This window comes from Lutra lutra, chromosome X (genome assembly GCF_902655055.1).
Source record: "Lutra lutra chromosome X, mLutLut1.2, whole genome shotgun sequence".
In the NCBI taxonomy this organism is placed as follows: Eukaryota; Metazoa; Chordata; class Mammalia; order Carnivora; family Mustelidae; genus Lutra; species Lutra lutra.
Window position 1 is genome coordinate 9,854,068 of NC_062296.1, and position 16,240 is coordinate 9,870,307.

Below are 16,240 nucleotides of genomic sequence, written 5' to 3' on the forward strand. Positions count from 1 at the left end.
CACATCTCTTGAAACAGGCAGAGAAATGAGAGGAGTCATCATTATATGGTCCATTTGTAATTTTTTTTCTCATTGCCCTGAGTACTTGGATCCTATAGTTTTGCTTTTCTGGATATTCTTTCATCCATAAAGATAATAAAAATGAAATTTTATTAAATAGCTTCAGCTATAAGAAGTAAAAGGCCCAACAACTTTTCCTCTGTGAAAAATAGTTTGGTTAGAGGTCATACCTTGAACAGTTTTTTACATCAGAATATTTTTGCTATGGGGAAATACAAACAGAATCCAGATAGTGTAAGTTAGAGTTCGACATTTCCAACAATGAGTATTCTAAGAAAAGCCAATTAACAGCAACTCAGACACATGCCTGTAGTCATCATATCTGTCTGAACAGTTATTGGATGATTGAGCCTCTGATGGTGATCTTAGATATAATTGTATCACATCTTGTCAATTCTGACTTTCTTTTCTCTAAAATGACACATGCTATGCTCATGACAAAATAATCTTATGGACAGAAGAATGCTAGTTCTTTATGTCATTAAGTTTCTAAAAATACATGTTTTCTAGAGAGAAAATGATAAAATTAGTACCCCTAAGTCACTTGAACTTGTTTTGCACACATGGTACAAATAATGCTACAAATCTTAGCTATATACACTGTGCCTCCTTTTCCCCGTTTTCTGTCTCCTTCTCTGTTTTCCCAAAAAGATATTCAGTAACAGAATTTAGGAAAACATATTTTTAATATTCTCTGCAAGGCCATGACAAAGACCTTCACTGAAATGATATTTCCCACTTCTTGTGGCTCTGGACCACAGAAGATGAGATTCTAGACTGGAAGCAAGACTGGAGGAAGACTCTTTAAAAATAATGATGGGGGCCCCTGGGTGGCTCAGTGGGTTAAAGCCTCTGCCTTCGGCTCAGGTCATGATCCCGGACCCTGGGATCAAGCCCAGCATCGGGCTCTCTGCTCAGCAGGGAGCCTGTTTCCCCCCTCCCCCGCCTGCCTCTCTGCCTACTTGTGATCTCTGTCTGTCAAATAAATAAATAAAATCTTTAAAAAAAATAATGATGGTGTTTGTGACGCTCAGCTTTACAGAGGTTGTTGTTGAAGTTAATGGTTAAAAGAACTATTAATTGATGAAAATACAAAAGTAACTAAAAGATACCAAGAAGTGTAAACACCCATGTTTTTATTTTAACATAATCGTTTCTAGCTTTTGAAACAATTAAAAATAAGCAAAACAAGCAAATAATCCCATCACCCTCTTCTATCCTTATACTCAGGTAGAGTATATCGTCCTTATACTCAGGTAGAAAATGCATATACAATTAGCATTCCTTGTTTTTTGTGTATCTAGGAATTTTTTCTACTTATGAATAGAAGCAAATAATAACTCTCTGTGCCAGAAAGACACCATTCTAGGTGTTTTGTAAACATTATCTTGGGGCGCCTGGGTGGCTCAGTGGGTTAAGCCGCTGCCTTCGGCTCAGGTCATGATCTCAGGGTCCTGGGATCGAGTCCCGCATCGGGCTCTCTGCTCAGCGAGAAGCCTGCTTCCCTCTCTCTCTCTGCCTGCCTCTCCGTCTACTTGTGATCTCTCTCTGTCAAATAAATAAATTTAAAAATCTTAAAAAAAAAAAAACATTATCTTGGTTACTCCTCGTAAAACTCAGGGAGATTAAGTTTGTCATACCCATTTTACAGAGGAGGCAATGAATGCTGAGAAAAGTTAACTGCCCTAAATCATAGAACTATTAAATAGTCAAGCAAGAATTTCATCCCAAGTCCATCTGGTTCCAAATTTTGTGTATTCTTTAAAATCCTCATATGTCTCATTTTATGTTTCGTTCACATTTACAAATCAGTAAAGATTGCAGAATGCCCATAATAAATTCTCTAGGTGGCTCACTGGAGCATGTACCCTCAGGGAACTCCCCATCGCTGAGTGTTCAAGCTTTGAGTGTCCATCGGATGACGATTTCAGCTTTGGCTGGGAGTGGTTAAACCATAGGAATTTTAATGTCCCTTTAAACCCTGATACTCCATGATTAACAACAATGCTGTACACATACAGCAGATACAGCAGGCATTCTCTGTGATGTCATTTTCTCCTATACCGTGATCCCTTGGCATGAGACTGGGGACAGTTTTGCTCATGAAGACCTTATGTAGGTAGACATCACTCAATTTGAGTCAGATCAGAGAGATAGAAGCTCCCATTCGAGACTGAAGAAGAAGGTAGTCAATCACAGATACATGACACTGGTTCACACAGATGTTCTGCTTTCCTCTGACTCACCCTTTGAGCTTCAGAAAGAGATAAATTTTATTTTTGATATAGTAATTGGGATACAGAAAATTGATTTTGAAGGGAAGTTTTAAGTTTAAATTTCTTTCTTTTTTTTAAGATTTTATTTCTTTATTTGACAGAGAGAGAGATCACAAGTAGGCAGAGAGGCAGGCGGGGGCAGGGGGAGCAGGCTCCCTGCTAAGCAGAGAGCCCGATGCGATGCGATGCGGGGCTTGATCCCAGGGTCCTGGGACCATGACCTGAACCGAAGGCAGAGGCTTTAACCCACTGAGCCACCCAGGCACCCCTCTCATGGGGATTTTTAACCCACTGAGCCACCCAGGCGCCCCTTAAGTTTAAATTTCTAAGGCAAAATCATACTTTTATAAAAAGCATTGGTCAAAGAGACCCTCAATATTTTTGCAAAATTAAGAAAAAATAAAAAACACGTTTTGCTGGCTGGGAATAGTACTCTGGTTCCCTAGATAGAATAGAGCATGATAAAAATGGAAGGATTCTCATCAACTTTCTGTCTTACTGACAAAGCTTTGGTTGGTGTTTTGGAACTTGTACAGCCCATGGGAGTAATTCTCACCATAGATTGTTTGGCTATTAACTTCCTATTTTTTATTTCACGATCTTTATTATCTTTGAGTTGTCTGAGGGCAGTGGAGCTTGGCAGTGAGTGAGAAAGATGATATTTTTTCCAAGTTAGAGAATACTCAGAAAGGAAACAGGTAAACAGAACACACGTTATTATATCAGCATCTGTGGCTTAGAAAAATGTTATTCTAGAGAATATAGGTGGGATGAGTGAGCTGTATGAACGAGTACTCATTAGGAGCCAAAATTACAAAGATCCTTTGAAACAAGATATTCTTCTTTATTAATCACAGAGAAATAATTTGTGAAAAATCAGCCAATGCCTGGAGTACTCAGATTTCAATACATTAATAGCTGACAACTTAGATTCTGCAGGGGAAGTACCCTGGGAAAAAAATGGAAGGTCCCTTGAGATGGTATGGGTTAGATTATGGTCTGAAAGCCACCCTTCAGCTCCTGATTTCCACGAAATTTGCAAAAATGAGCAACTAGTACAAGATTTCTCAAAGTTATATGATCTAAAACAAAAAAGGCTTCAATGATCACATAAGTTTGGGAGATGTTACATGCTATATCCTTTCCCCCTTGTAATTGAGAATTCATTTTTAATATCATTGAGTTTGCTGAGAAATCCCAAAGTTTAAAAAACTGTGCAGCTTTATGGAAGCAAGGGTCTTCTAAACTTATTTGATCTTAGAAATGTCTCTTCCCAGAAGATATGTTAACATCCTCAGAACTTCCTTCTATTGCAATTTGAGAGATGCCAAATTCGTAATTTCTTTAAATGCCACAGTATAAATACATTTTCGAAATTAAGATACACTGAAAGATCTGTGTGTGATACCTGGTTACCAAAATTAAGGCTAATCTGATTTTAAACAGCAACAAGACAGAGGGTGCCTGGCTGGCTCAGTTGGTGGAGCATGTGACTCCTGATCTCAATCTCAGGGTCCTGAGTTTGAGCCCCACACCAGGTGTAGAGATTACTTAAGAAAATAATAATGATGATAATAATGATAATAATAATAATAATAAAACCCAGCAGCAAGACAAGGCAGGATAAATGAGGAATATGAGAGTGCAAGACCACCGACAAGGGCCAAGTTTTGTTGGTGTTTTACTCACTTGTGAATGGTAGCATTTGATCAACTAAAACTGCCTTTGGAATGAAGGATATCCAGGAGCTTGGTGAAATTCCTGTGCAGTTGTTGATTTGCCCTGAAAGTGGGAGACACAGCAAATCGGTGTAGTCCTATGGTTCCAGTTGTAGAAGAACAGAGGCTATTGCAAATCTGTCTCACGATATTTGCATTCATATATTTTAGAAAGAACATCAACTTTGTGTTTCTTTCCATTGCCACAAACAGTACTGGAGTTTTCTTAACACTTTTATTTATTTATATATTTACTTCCTTTTTTTTAAGCTAGCAATTTCCTTTAGTTTACTGTTGTTCTACATGGATATCACGTGTCGTTCTAGGAGCTAGAAAAGAGACTGCAGGACTAAAGGATTGGGTTTTTAAATTTGAAAGCAAAAGAAGCAGAAGGCATGGAAGCTGTTACTTCTATGTTATTTTTAGGAGTATCCATTTTATCATTTTTAAGCAGCAAAATATTTTACATGAAAGCATTCATTTTAATGACTTGGATATTAATCACCGCTAAGTTTTTAGCACTACTATTAATCGTAGTTTATGGATGTTCTAGCTGTACTTGTCTTCAGACTTCTGTCTCCATACCCATATGAAAAAGAACATTTCACAGTTATTACAGTCAAATTACAGTCAACTCTCAGAACAGTTTCTAAAGTTGAATAAAGGTAGGCATTTAAATCATCTGATATTTACTGTCCAAATCTGGCCTTTTCAGCTATCACAGTGCTTGGAATGTGCATTATATTTTCAGGTAAAATTTTTTTTGCTCACCCTATTGAATCTTGTTAACATTTATAGTAAAGGACAAACAATTCCTCTCTCCTGATCAAATATATTGTAGCTTCCTGTATCCTTTGCATTTAGAATAAATGCCAACTTGTTTTGGTATCCATTACCACCTTCAAATCGCATTATACAATATAATGCAAATGTGAGTTCTTAATTAGCAGGATCTGTTTTGTTCAAAGGTACAACAGTAGAGGGGTTTTCACCATACTGCAGCTGTGACCTATGGAGGAAACAAATTTCACCCTACTAAGAGTTGCTGCACAAGTGCCTATGTTGTTATGGATGGATTCTTTAGTGTTTCTTTAAGTAATGCTATTTCGTAATGGATTTCACATGGAATACAGCAAAATTTACCATTGCTGCCCACTCAGTTTCTGCCTCTAGGTTTTCAAAAGAGAAGAAGACGAAATTTTTAAGGACAGTAAAGAGTGGGGGTAGAGAAAAGATTCTTTATGAAAGATGCAATTATTTACCAAGGTCATAAGAAAATACGCCTATAGGGGCGCCTGGGTGGCTCAGTGGGTTAAAGCCTCTACCTTCGGCTCAGGTCATGGTCTCAGGGTCCTGGGATCGAGCCCCACATCGGGTTCTCTCTGCTCAGCAGGGAACCTGCTTCCCCCTCTCTCTCTGCCTGCCTCTCTACTTGTGCTCTCTTTCTGTCAAATAAATAAATAAAATCTTTAAAAAAAAATACGCCTATATACACATATCTATTTAAATATTCATTTATATATTGTACATGCATCTCTATATACACGCTGTGCCCAGCAAACATTTACATGAATGTAACCTGAAGGCAGCCTCATGAAATGACAAAAATGAAAAAATTTGAACTTATATATAAATAGATACCACAGATAATATACAAGATAGGACACTATCCACAAATAATGTAATAAATCCTTTGCTCATCGGGTTTTTTGCCTAGATTTGAGGCCTTTAAACACCAACCAATTATGGTAAATGTTTAACTGTAGGAGTTCAGGCAGACAGCCAAATTTTGGTTTCAAAGCTATTGCTAGTTTTAGTTTAAAGAGTTTTTCATTTTTAAGTAAAAGCATTTCGGGGTACTGAGTCTACCCTATCGTGGCTAGAGCCACTGGAATTTGCATAAGTGGATTAGGCAGAACATAGGTCCTGAAGCAGTGGGCCCTGCAGTACTACCTGAAATGTGGAAAAGAATGGGCTAGGAAAATACTCGCCATTTCTAACTTAGCTCTATTTACCTAAAGCCAGTTATCCCCACAGACACAAAGTAAAGAGAGAGAGTTGTTTTTCTTAGCCAAGCACCTACAAAAACAGCAAGGCTCGGGGGAGGGGAGTAAAAGGACCGTTTAGCCTTTCCCCGTTAGGAAAGCCAGCTATTGGAAACACATACAGGACAGCCAAAGTCCCCCGCCCCACAGGTACATTTGCTTTCTTGCCAAGCCTATTAACTAAATTCCCAGACTGCACGAAATTCGTTTGAACATTAGCCTTTCTCCGGGATATTCCTACTCTCTCTTGGGAGCACTAGCAAATGGGTAGAAGAAAGGGGCCTAGACAATTCACACGCTAAGGATTTGCAGCCTCTGGGTATTTGAGATTGTATTGCTAAAGCCTCTTTGGTATAGACAGGAGAGTGAGGGGGCTACCGATGTGACTTTTCTTAGTCCCTTCCGTCGTCTCCTTTTCTGATTCCCCAAGGTATCCCTTAGGTCTCTTCCCTCCCAGCCCCAAAGCTCCAAACCTTGTCCCCCTTCCCTAAAGCCTCTCATTCACCACTACCCTCCCCAACCCAAGTCCCCTCCCGGTCACCACCAAAGCCCGGAGAAGTGGAACGCACACAATGCCTCCCTTATAGGGCTCGAGCTGGGAACTGGGCATGCTCAGTAGCCAAAGCAGTTTTTTTTTTCTTCTTCTTCTTTTGGTCGCAAGTGCGGCATCTCTCCCAGTCCCACACCTCTCTTTCCTCTATCTCTATCCCTCTCCCCCCACCCCCAGCTCTTTAAATGTCCTGCTTAACCCGTTCTACACCGAAGGCACGCAGAGTTCTAAGGTGCGGAGAATTAACCCGTCTCCTCCTAAACCCACTAAATAAGTCTCACTCTGAGCTAAAGCTTCACACTTTTGCCTTAAAGCCCCCAGCCCCTCACGCGCACACAGGTAGGGAGAGTGAGGATACTACTGGATCCCAGGAAACTGGTCCCAAGAAGGCTCCATCCAGGATCGCCCGCTGCCGAAGAAGTATCCCCGGAGCCCTCTGATCTGCGGGGTGACAATTAGCCGAAGGTACTGTACCCGCTATACAAAGCCCAAGTGCGATTGTTGCCTTTGAATGTCATTGTTGTTGACTCACCCCCCCCCCCTCGGTCCTGGAATTATTCAATCCCGCGGAGATTCGACGACCCTATCTACCTCCCTTGTCCCCCTCCCCCACCTCCGACGTTTCTTTGGCTTTGCCGGGGTTCTTGGTTGCTCTCTCAAAAGAACGCCCCGGGTGTGTGTGTGTGTGTGTGTGTGTGTGTGTGTGTGTGTGCGCGCGCGCGCGCCTTCGTTCTTAGGGGACTGAGGGAAGAGAAAGGACTCGAGTGTGCGTGTATGTGGTGGGAGGATGGAGGTTGGCGCTTTAGCGTTTGGAGACTGGGGTCTCTTGGCGTGAGGAAAGGGGTCGCTCCTCCCTAGGGGGTGTTTTAGGCATAAAGAGGGGGCGGATGCCTGGAGGAAAGTGCGCTTTCTTGGCGTGTGGGTAGAAGAGGAATCAAGTGGAGGTGTCTGGATGGGGGACAGGGGGCCTCAGCAATGTGCGGGGGTCGAGATTCCTGAGTTTCGGGAGGGAGGCTGCTTGTGTGCGGGGTGGAGGGGGGGGCGGGGGCGGGGATTCGGCGCGTGTATGTAAAGGTGCAGCCCGTGTGCGAGGGTCTGGGTGCGCGCGCGGTGTCTGGCCGGGTGCGCGCGCGCGCGCCGCTGCCCGCCTGCTTGCCTGCGAGGACTGCCTGGTGGGTTTGACGGGCGAGCCGGCGCGGCGCAGCTCGGTCCCGGATCACGTAGAGACCATCGTGGAAACTGCAGAGCGGATCCCGGCGCGGCGGGCCCTGCGAGAGCTGCTGGGCTCCGGAGGTGGGTGAATTTCCAGCGGGGCTGCGCGAGCTGCACCGACACTCGCTGCCTCTTCCCCGCTTGGTTCGGCAGCACCAGAGTGTGTGTGTGTGTGTGCGTGTGCGTGTGCGTGTGTGTGTGTGTGTAAGGGGTCAGGTAGATTATTATTTTTAGTTTGGGTCGTGTTGGTTTGGGGCCGGCCGAGTGGCCAAAGCGACTATAGTGGCTACCCCACCACCACCCTGCGTGCCTACCCACGGCGTGGTCGCAAGTCCCTGAGGACCAAAAGAATCCGGTGTCCTTAACATCGCTGCCTCCGCGGCCGGGGTGGCGAGGAAAGTGTCCTGGTCTAGGGCGGCTCGGGCTGTCGGGGCCGCTGCTGCGCTGGCTTTGTTTTCTGCGCCCCACTCGCAAGCACTCTAGGCGGACGTGGATCCGGGGCTCAGGGCAGTGGCCCCCGAGCCGGTGGGAGATTGCTGGCACCAGCAACACGGGGAACGCGAGAGAAGCCGGTGGCTAACTCTAAAAGCCCTGCAGAGCCGGGCAAGTGCTGGCAGCGCGACTTTGCAAGATGCCCAAATGTTGAGCTGATTTCTGGCTTGGTGAGAGCAGCACTCTGTGGCTGGCCAGTGGGGGCGGGGGGCGGCTGGGAGGGCGTAGGGGGGGTGCCTGGACCGCCGCTCTCGGCCACCGAGCCACCGGCTTACTCTGTGCGTGACAAGCGGGCCAGAGACGCCCCAGTGGCCCTCGGCCTCGTGGCCTGAGCCGGCTGTCTTTGACCCCTCAGCCACCGCACGCCCGGGTCTAGAGAGGCCGAAGGAAACTCCAATAGCTGCCCCTTGTGGGACGGGAGCGCGCGGAGAGATGTGTGCGCTGCGGAGCTGAGGGCCCCCGCGACATCCCGAGCGGTCTCCGCCTCTGCCGCCCGACCCACGAGGCCGCCGCTTGGGCCCGGGACCCGGGAGGGGGGCTGCGCGCCGGTTCCGGGCACCGGGATGCGGCAAAACATTGCGGTACGCGCCACCGCCGGCAGCCCCTCCGGCCGCGTCGCCGCCGGGCCCGAGGTGGCGCACAGGGGGCGGCAGTGACCGCGTCTCTCGGCGGAGCCCCCCACCCCCGCCTAGGCGGGCGGGCGGGCGGGCGGAGGTTTCTCTTGCCAGCTCCAGGGGAGCCACCTCGGCCCGCCCCACGCAGGCGTCTGTTCCCCGCAGGCCCGCTCCTTCCGCGCGGGCGCCGAGCGCCAGGAACCGCACTCCGGTGGATGCCCGATACGCGGTAAGCCCCGCGGGGTTTGCGCGGTCCCGGCCGGCTGTGGGTGCCGAGTGTCTTGCCGGGCACAGAGACCGAGAGACGGAGAGGTAGATGGGGAGACGGGCGCTCTCGGCAGACGCGCCGCTCTCGGGCAGCCCGAGAGATGGCTTTTGGTATCCAACTCCTACTTTGTGGGTTTTTTCTTATTTTCCTAACCCCCCCCCCCCCCGATTTCCACATGTGCACGTTTTAGTGGTATCCTGTGAATGAGAGGTTTCTTTCGCTTGCATTCAGTGTCCCCTTCCCCTCTTCCTAGCTCCCTTCCAGCTCTCCTTCCTCCTCTCACCACTACTCCATAGTCTCTTGCCCTTTTGGTCCCTCTTCCTTGGAAATCGACTCCCCCTCTCCCTGGCTTGACACTCCAGCTGCCTGCGGCTTTCTCTGTTTCACAGGAGATGCATTTGGGAACTTCCTAGCTCGTCCTTGTGGCTTTTTTCCCCCTTGCTATTTAAAGTAGAAATTACGAGGAGGAGGGCAGCTCCTTATGCAATTTCAGATCTGCTGATGATCCGCGTTGTGTTTTTGTACTGAATTCAGGTTATTTCGGTTTTTTGTTTTCTTTTCATTTGTTTCTAGTTTCGTTGATTTTTGGCTGGGGGGGTAGTAACAAGAAATGATTCAACCGACCAGAATAGCTACTGGAAACCACATCTATAGGAAGGCAAAATGATCATGTGAAATCTTGATTTTACAGTGAAAGTTGTCTTGGATGATGTCATACTTAAGAATTTATGACTTCGTTTTGCACTGCCAGTCAAACTATCATGGTGAACAGGGGGAATGCATGTCTGCATGGCAGGCAAGGAGCATCTCGGCAGTGCCAGTGCCGGCTGTATTCTGAACCAAACTACTTAAAATGCAAATCTTTCTGGGTCGTGGCTAAAGGATGGTGTATCTTGAGACATGGTTGGTTTTGCCACTGGCTGATTCCTCGTGGGCAAAATAAACAAAGGAGTTTTTGTGTGACACTTCTTTGTATCATTCCCTCATCATGTGTTCCTGGGTAATTTATTTATTTAATTAATATCTGGTGGTAACCATATTGAAATTGCATTCAAGATGGAAAAGACTCACATGGCTAAAATCGCATCAGTAAAATGCACAGAGCTTATTTCTCTTTTTAGGCTTTTCCAGGAAACGTTGCATATATTTGTACAGGCGTGCAGTATTTAAGGAAATGGCTACAACGGGTTAATTTGCTAAGCATTAAACTCCACTAGGTGATTTGTGATTTGTTTATAGACAGAGACATGGGGTGGTGATATTGGGAGGAGATGTTTGGGAAGTGATGATTTTAGGACAAACATTTGCTGTACTAAATGTATCTGGTGCTGCGGATAAAACCACTTGAGGACTGTAGTGTGTGAATTCCCCTTCCTCAGCAGCGCTAGTCTGTGGTCACAGTGAAGGAGATGAGCATCTGAGCCAAGTGTCAGTCGTCAGACGTGGGTTCGAAACGGCATGTGAGGGAATAGAAGTGGGCCAAGTAGACAGGAGACCCGGTTCTTGGGGGGTGGGAAAGCTGTCTGGACATCTGCTAGGCAACTCAAGACTTCAGGCTTCAGGTTTCTCTCCTGCTTTCAGGGACCCAGAGACAAAAGCCCCCCACCCCAGGCCCGTTTGGGAGATGACTGTCAGGAAATTAGGTACTGGGTGTTTACTTGAAATTAGAACTTGGCCATTTCCTAATCAGTTATTTCTCTAGAACATCACTGGGTCATCTGTGTTTTTTAAGGCAGACATGTACAGGAGTGAACTCGTTTGTGGCAGCGTGCTTACCTGTGGGCTAAAGCTCGGGCAGGTCTCCTCCCACGGCTCCTTCTACCTTGATCTTTCGACTGTCCCCTCTACAGCAACCCAGTCCCTCCCTTTGCCACCCTCCGTTGAATCCAGGGCTCTAACACCTTCTCTCTTCAGCCTCCTGTGGTCTGTGTTCAAGGGTGGAGTTTGATGGCCCACCGTTAGAGCAAGTATTTTCCGAATGTAAAGGTTTAAGCACAACTAAGCGTTTTTCTCCTGTTGTTTGTTGTGTTTCTGCACATGTAAAAGGCATATAAACTACAGGCATGGAAATAAAACTGACAGCATTTCCGGTGATCATTTTTCACCTGAGTGAGAATACTTGCAGAAAAATACGAAGCTAATCATTGCACCCCATGTTCACTATGGTATGATGTAAACGCAAGTACTTTTTCAAGTAATGATCATTGAAAAAATGTTTTCTTTTTATTTTTTAGATTATTTCTCTTTATTCAGAAGCAGAAAGTTGTTTGCTGATTGCGAGAAGATGTTTCTTTGGCTCTTTCTGCTTTTGTCAGCCCTGATTTCTTCGACAAATGCAGATTCTGACATATCAGTGGAAATTTGCAATGTGTGCTCCTGCGTGTCAGTCGAGAACGTGCTCTATGTCAACTGTGAGAAGGTTTCGGTCTACAGACCAAATCAGCTGAAGCCACCTTGGTCTAATTTCTATCACCTCAATTTCCAAAACAATTTTTTAAATATCCTCTATCCAAACACATTCTTGAATTTTTCACACGCAGTATCCCTGCAGCTGGGAAATAATAAACTGCAGAACATCGAGGGAGGAGCCTTTCTTGGGCTCAGTGCGTTAAAGCAGTTGCACTTGAACAACAATGAATTAAAGATTCTCCGAGCTGACACTTTCCTTGGCATAGAGAACTTGGAGTATCTCCAGGCTGACTACAATTTAATCAAGTATATTGAACGAGGAGCCTTCAATAAGCTCCACAAACTGAAAGTTCTCATTCTTAATGACAATCTGATTTCATTCCTTCCTGATAATATTTTCCGATTCGCGTCTTTGACCCATCTGGATATACGGGGGAACAGAATCCAGAAGCTCCCCTATATCGGAGTTCTGGAGCACATAGGCCGTGTCGTTGAACTGCAACTGGAAGATAACCCTTGGAACTGTAGCTGTGATTTGTTGCCTTTGAAAGCGTGGCTGGAGAATATGCCATATAACATTTACATAGGAGAGGCGATCTGCGAAACTCCCAGCGACTTATACGGAAGGCTTCTGAAAGAAACCAACAAACAAGAATTATGCCCCATGGGCACAGGCAGTGATTTTGATGTGCGAATCCTGCCCCCGTCTCAGCTGGAGAATGGCTACACCACTCCCAACGGTCACACGACCCAAACATCCTTACACAGATTAGTGACCAAACCGCCGAAAACAACCAATCCGTCCAAGATCTCTGGAATCGTAGCGGGCAAGTCCCTCTCCAACCGCAATCTCAGCCAGATTGTGTCCTACCAAACGAGGGTGCCCCCTCTGACACCTTGCCCAGCACCTTGCTTTTGCAAAACACATCCTTCGGATTTGGGACTGAGCGTCAACTGCCAAGAGAAGAATATACAGTCCATGTCTGAACTGGTCCCGAAACCCTTAAATGCCAAGAAGTTGCACGTCAATGGCAACAGCATCAAAGACGTGGACGTCGCGGACTTCGCCGAGTTTGAAGGACTGGATTTGCTCCATTTAGGCAGCAATCAGATTACGGCGATCAAGGGAGACGTATTCCACAATCTCACTAATTTACGCAGGCTGTATCTCAACGGCAATCAGATCGAAAGACTCTATCCTGAGATATTTTCCGGCCTTCATAACCTGCAGTATCTGTATTTGGAATACAACTTGATTAAGGAGATCCTGGCGGGCACCTTTGACTCGATGCCAAATTTGCAGTTGCTCTACTTAAACAACAATCTCCTGAAGAGCCTGCCCGTTTACATTTTTTCGGGAGCACCCCTCGCTAGACTGAACCTGAGGAACAACAAGTTCATGTACTTACCCGTCAGCGGGGTCCTCGATCAGCTGCAGTCTCTCACACAGATCGACTTGGAGGGCAACCCCTGGGACTGCACTTGTGACTTGGTGGCGTTAAAGCTGTGGCTGGAGAAGTTGAATGACGGCATTGTCGTGAAGGAACTGAAATGTGAGACTCCGGTTCAGTTTGCCAACATCGAGCTGAAGTCCCTCAAGAATGAAATCTTATGTCCCAAACTCTTAAACAAGCCATCGGCGCCGTTTACGAGCCCTGCACCTGCCATTACGTTCACCACCCCACTGGGTCCCATTCGAAGTCCTCCCGGTGGCCCGGTGCCTCTGTCTATTCTCATCCTCAGCATCCTCGTGGTCCTCATCTTAACTGTCTTCGTTGCTTTTTGTCTTCTTGTTTTTGTGCTGCGGCGAAACAAGAAGCCCACGGTCAAGCACGAGGGCCTGGGGAATCCTGAGTGCGGCTCCATGCAGCTGCAGCTGAGGAAGCATGAGCACAAGACCAATAAAAAAGATGGACTGAGCACGGAAGCCTTCATTCCACAAACCATCGAGCAGATGAGCAAGAGCCACACCTGCGGTTTGAAAGAGTCAGAAACCGGCTTCATGTTTTCCGATCCTCCAGGACAGAAAGTCGTCATGAGAAATGTCACCGACAAGGAGAAAGATTTACTACACGTGGATGGCAGGAAGAGACTGAGCACAATCGATGAGCTGGACGAATTATTCCCGAGCAGGGATTCCAACGTGTTTATTCAGAATTTTCTGGAAAGCAAAAAGGAGTACAATAGCATAGGTGTCAGTGGCTTCGAGATCCGCTATCCAGAAAAACAACAAGACAAAAAAAACAAGAAGTCCCTGATAGGCGGCAACCACAGTAAAATTGTCGTGGAGCAGCGGAAGAGCAGCGAGTACTTTGAACTGAAGGCAAAACTCCAGAGTTCCCCTGACTACCTACAGGTCCTTGAGGAGCAGACAGCTTTGAACAAGATCTAGGTCATGCAATCTCACTTCATACAGAGGACATTTATTTAATGATGAAAGTGCCTTTTGTTGACTTCTAACTCCAAATACTATATTATCAATAGGCATAGAGGCAGGTGTTTCCGAGGCTGTCTCATTAACTGCAGCTGCAAAGATGTGTCCGGTAGAAGAGAGTTTCCTTAATAGATTTTACTACATAAAACCTATACTGTGGAGTCCTGTGGGGATACTGCAAACTCTATTGCCAAAGGGATGCTTTATATACATAATACACTGAATTTAACCTCAAGAGGCAAATCTGTTTTGTACCCCGATGCAAAACCTCCGTCTCTTTGTGCTTTGTAAAGCAAACTCGAGAAAACTGGTACCAGTGTTTGTACCTCAGCTGGGTCCTTCATCTTGCACGTAGATCAAGTCGGTGGAACTGGAATAAATCCTTTTGATTTGTGGCATTGTAACAACTCTGTGTAAAGATTATCTGAAAAGTTAAAAAAAAAAAAAAGCATGCAAAGAGAGAACATTCGATAGTATTTGTAAATCGGTAAACTTTATGGCCTGCATCTTGAAACCGCTGGATTTATAATGTTAAAATTGTGCAAATATTTGTTTAAAATATACCATGCATTACGTAACTATAAAATAAATTTGAACACTTTAAGCATTACCTGTCTATACATAAAACCTAAAAGAGAAAAGTCAACGTGAGTTACATAGCGTTTGTGGTGATCTGAAGAAATACACGATGTTTATCAGAATTAAACAAGGCTCAAATTAAACTAACATTAGAGTTTGTTCTCAGTTACGTGAAATACCCACAATCCTTAAAGGTTGTCCAAAATTAGCGAAGTGCTTACCGTGTGAGCGCACCCAAAGCTATTTTTGTAACATAATTCATATTTATGAAGTACTTTGTATACTAAATAGGAAAATATGTACTCCTTAATATGTATTTAATATGCCTGACTTGTTTTCCTGATCACAGGGAATTTATCAATAGGTATACATTTAGACAGAAAAAAAAATATATACCAAACTGAAACTGAAGCTTCTGTGTACAGAAATATTCTGGACATTGTGATCAGGTATAATTTAAAAACGAAACAAGGAAAAAAAACCACAAAAACACAAAAATACAAAAAAAAAGATAAAAACCAGTTCTGTGCTATTCTTGAGAACTTAGCATATTATCTTCAGATTTGTTACCAACCGTGCATTTTAAAATAGGTTCCTTAGTTTTATAGTATCGTGTCTGGGGCAGTTGTTATTTGCCATCAGTTGTCTTGCTTTTCAGGATTCTATGAGCTTAATTCAAATAGTTTTCACTACAACTATTTAAAACAATTAATGAGTAAGGTTAATAGTTATATCTCGTATGCATCAGTATCCTGTTCTGTCATCATTCCAGCTACTATCAGATAATCCAGTAGAGCAGTGAACATCTCGGCTCCCAAAGCCACACTGTAAAATGCTTTCATTGGTCTCAGATGAGTTCACTGTGTTTGCTTGTGCTGTTAACTTCTAAGTCAAAATTGGTCAAAGGAAGGACTTGATAATGGGAGACATTGGAAGATTTTTAGGAGCTCCCAGTTAGCAAAGCGACATCCTAAAACACATTACCTTCTTGGCCTGCCCACCTATGTATGTTTCTTTGTGCTCCATTTCTTATAATCACTGTATTCATCATTGAGTTAACCAAGAAGGTAAACATAGACATTCTTCATGAACTTCGAGTGGCAGATGTTTTGGCGCAGCTTCCAAAATGATATTATGGCTAAAGTTGTAACGTAGTCCCTTTATTAAGTACTAATTTCAGGGCTTTATAGGTTTGTTCCAGGATAAAAAAAAAAAATAACTTGGCATTCTTAGATGGTGTGCGTGTATGTGTGTGTGTGCCTCTGTGTGTGTGTGTGTGTGTGTATTTGGGTGTATATGCATACATATAGGTAATTTGGAGATTTTTTTTAAATAGCAGAAAAAATTGTCTCCATATGTATGTGCTGGTGCTCTTAAAACTTTAATGTGTAATTTTAATTTTCATGACAATGTCTGTGAAAACTTTATATGAATATTAAAAAATATACAAATAAATACTTGCTTTCTGATCTTGAAAGAAAAGACACAAAGATGTGTGCCCAACAGCGTATTTTCATCTACAGTTTCCTAAGGACTTTTAATATGCCATTACCATGCCTCCATGCGTCCATGGATTAAAGGGC

The 16,240-nt window shown here is 44.6% G+C and overlaps 1 protein-coding gene across 3 annotated transcripts; it reads left to right on the forward strand.

Annotated features, from left to right (window-relative positions):
- Window positions 1-6,768: 6,768 nt before the first annotated feature.
- Window positions 6,769-15,948, forward strand: SLITRK4 (SLIT and NTRK like family member 4). 3 transcript variants are annotated; one of them, XM_047716471.1, is made up of 3 exons: window positions 6,769-6,881; window positions 6,964-7,114; window positions 11,470-15,948. In XM_047716471.1, exon 3 carries the CDS (start codon window positions 11,520-11,522, stop codon window positions 14,034-14,036), a length of 2,517 nt encoding a protein of 838 aa, XP_047572427.1. In that variant the 5' UTR covers window positions 6,769-6,881; window positions 6,964-7,114; window positions 11,470-11,519; the 3' UTR covers window positions 14,037-15,948. The 3 variants fall into 3 exon arrangements, with proteins under 3 accessions (XP_047572427.1, XP_047572429.1, XP_047572428.1); XM_047716473.1 differs by lacking the exons at window positions 6,769-6,881; window positions 6,964-7,114 and adding an exon at window positions 7,693-7,942; XM_047716472.1 differs by lacking the exons at window positions 6,769-6,881; window positions 6,964-7,114 and adding an exon at window positions 9,060-9,196.
- Window positions 15,949-16,240: the final 292 nt, after the last annotated feature.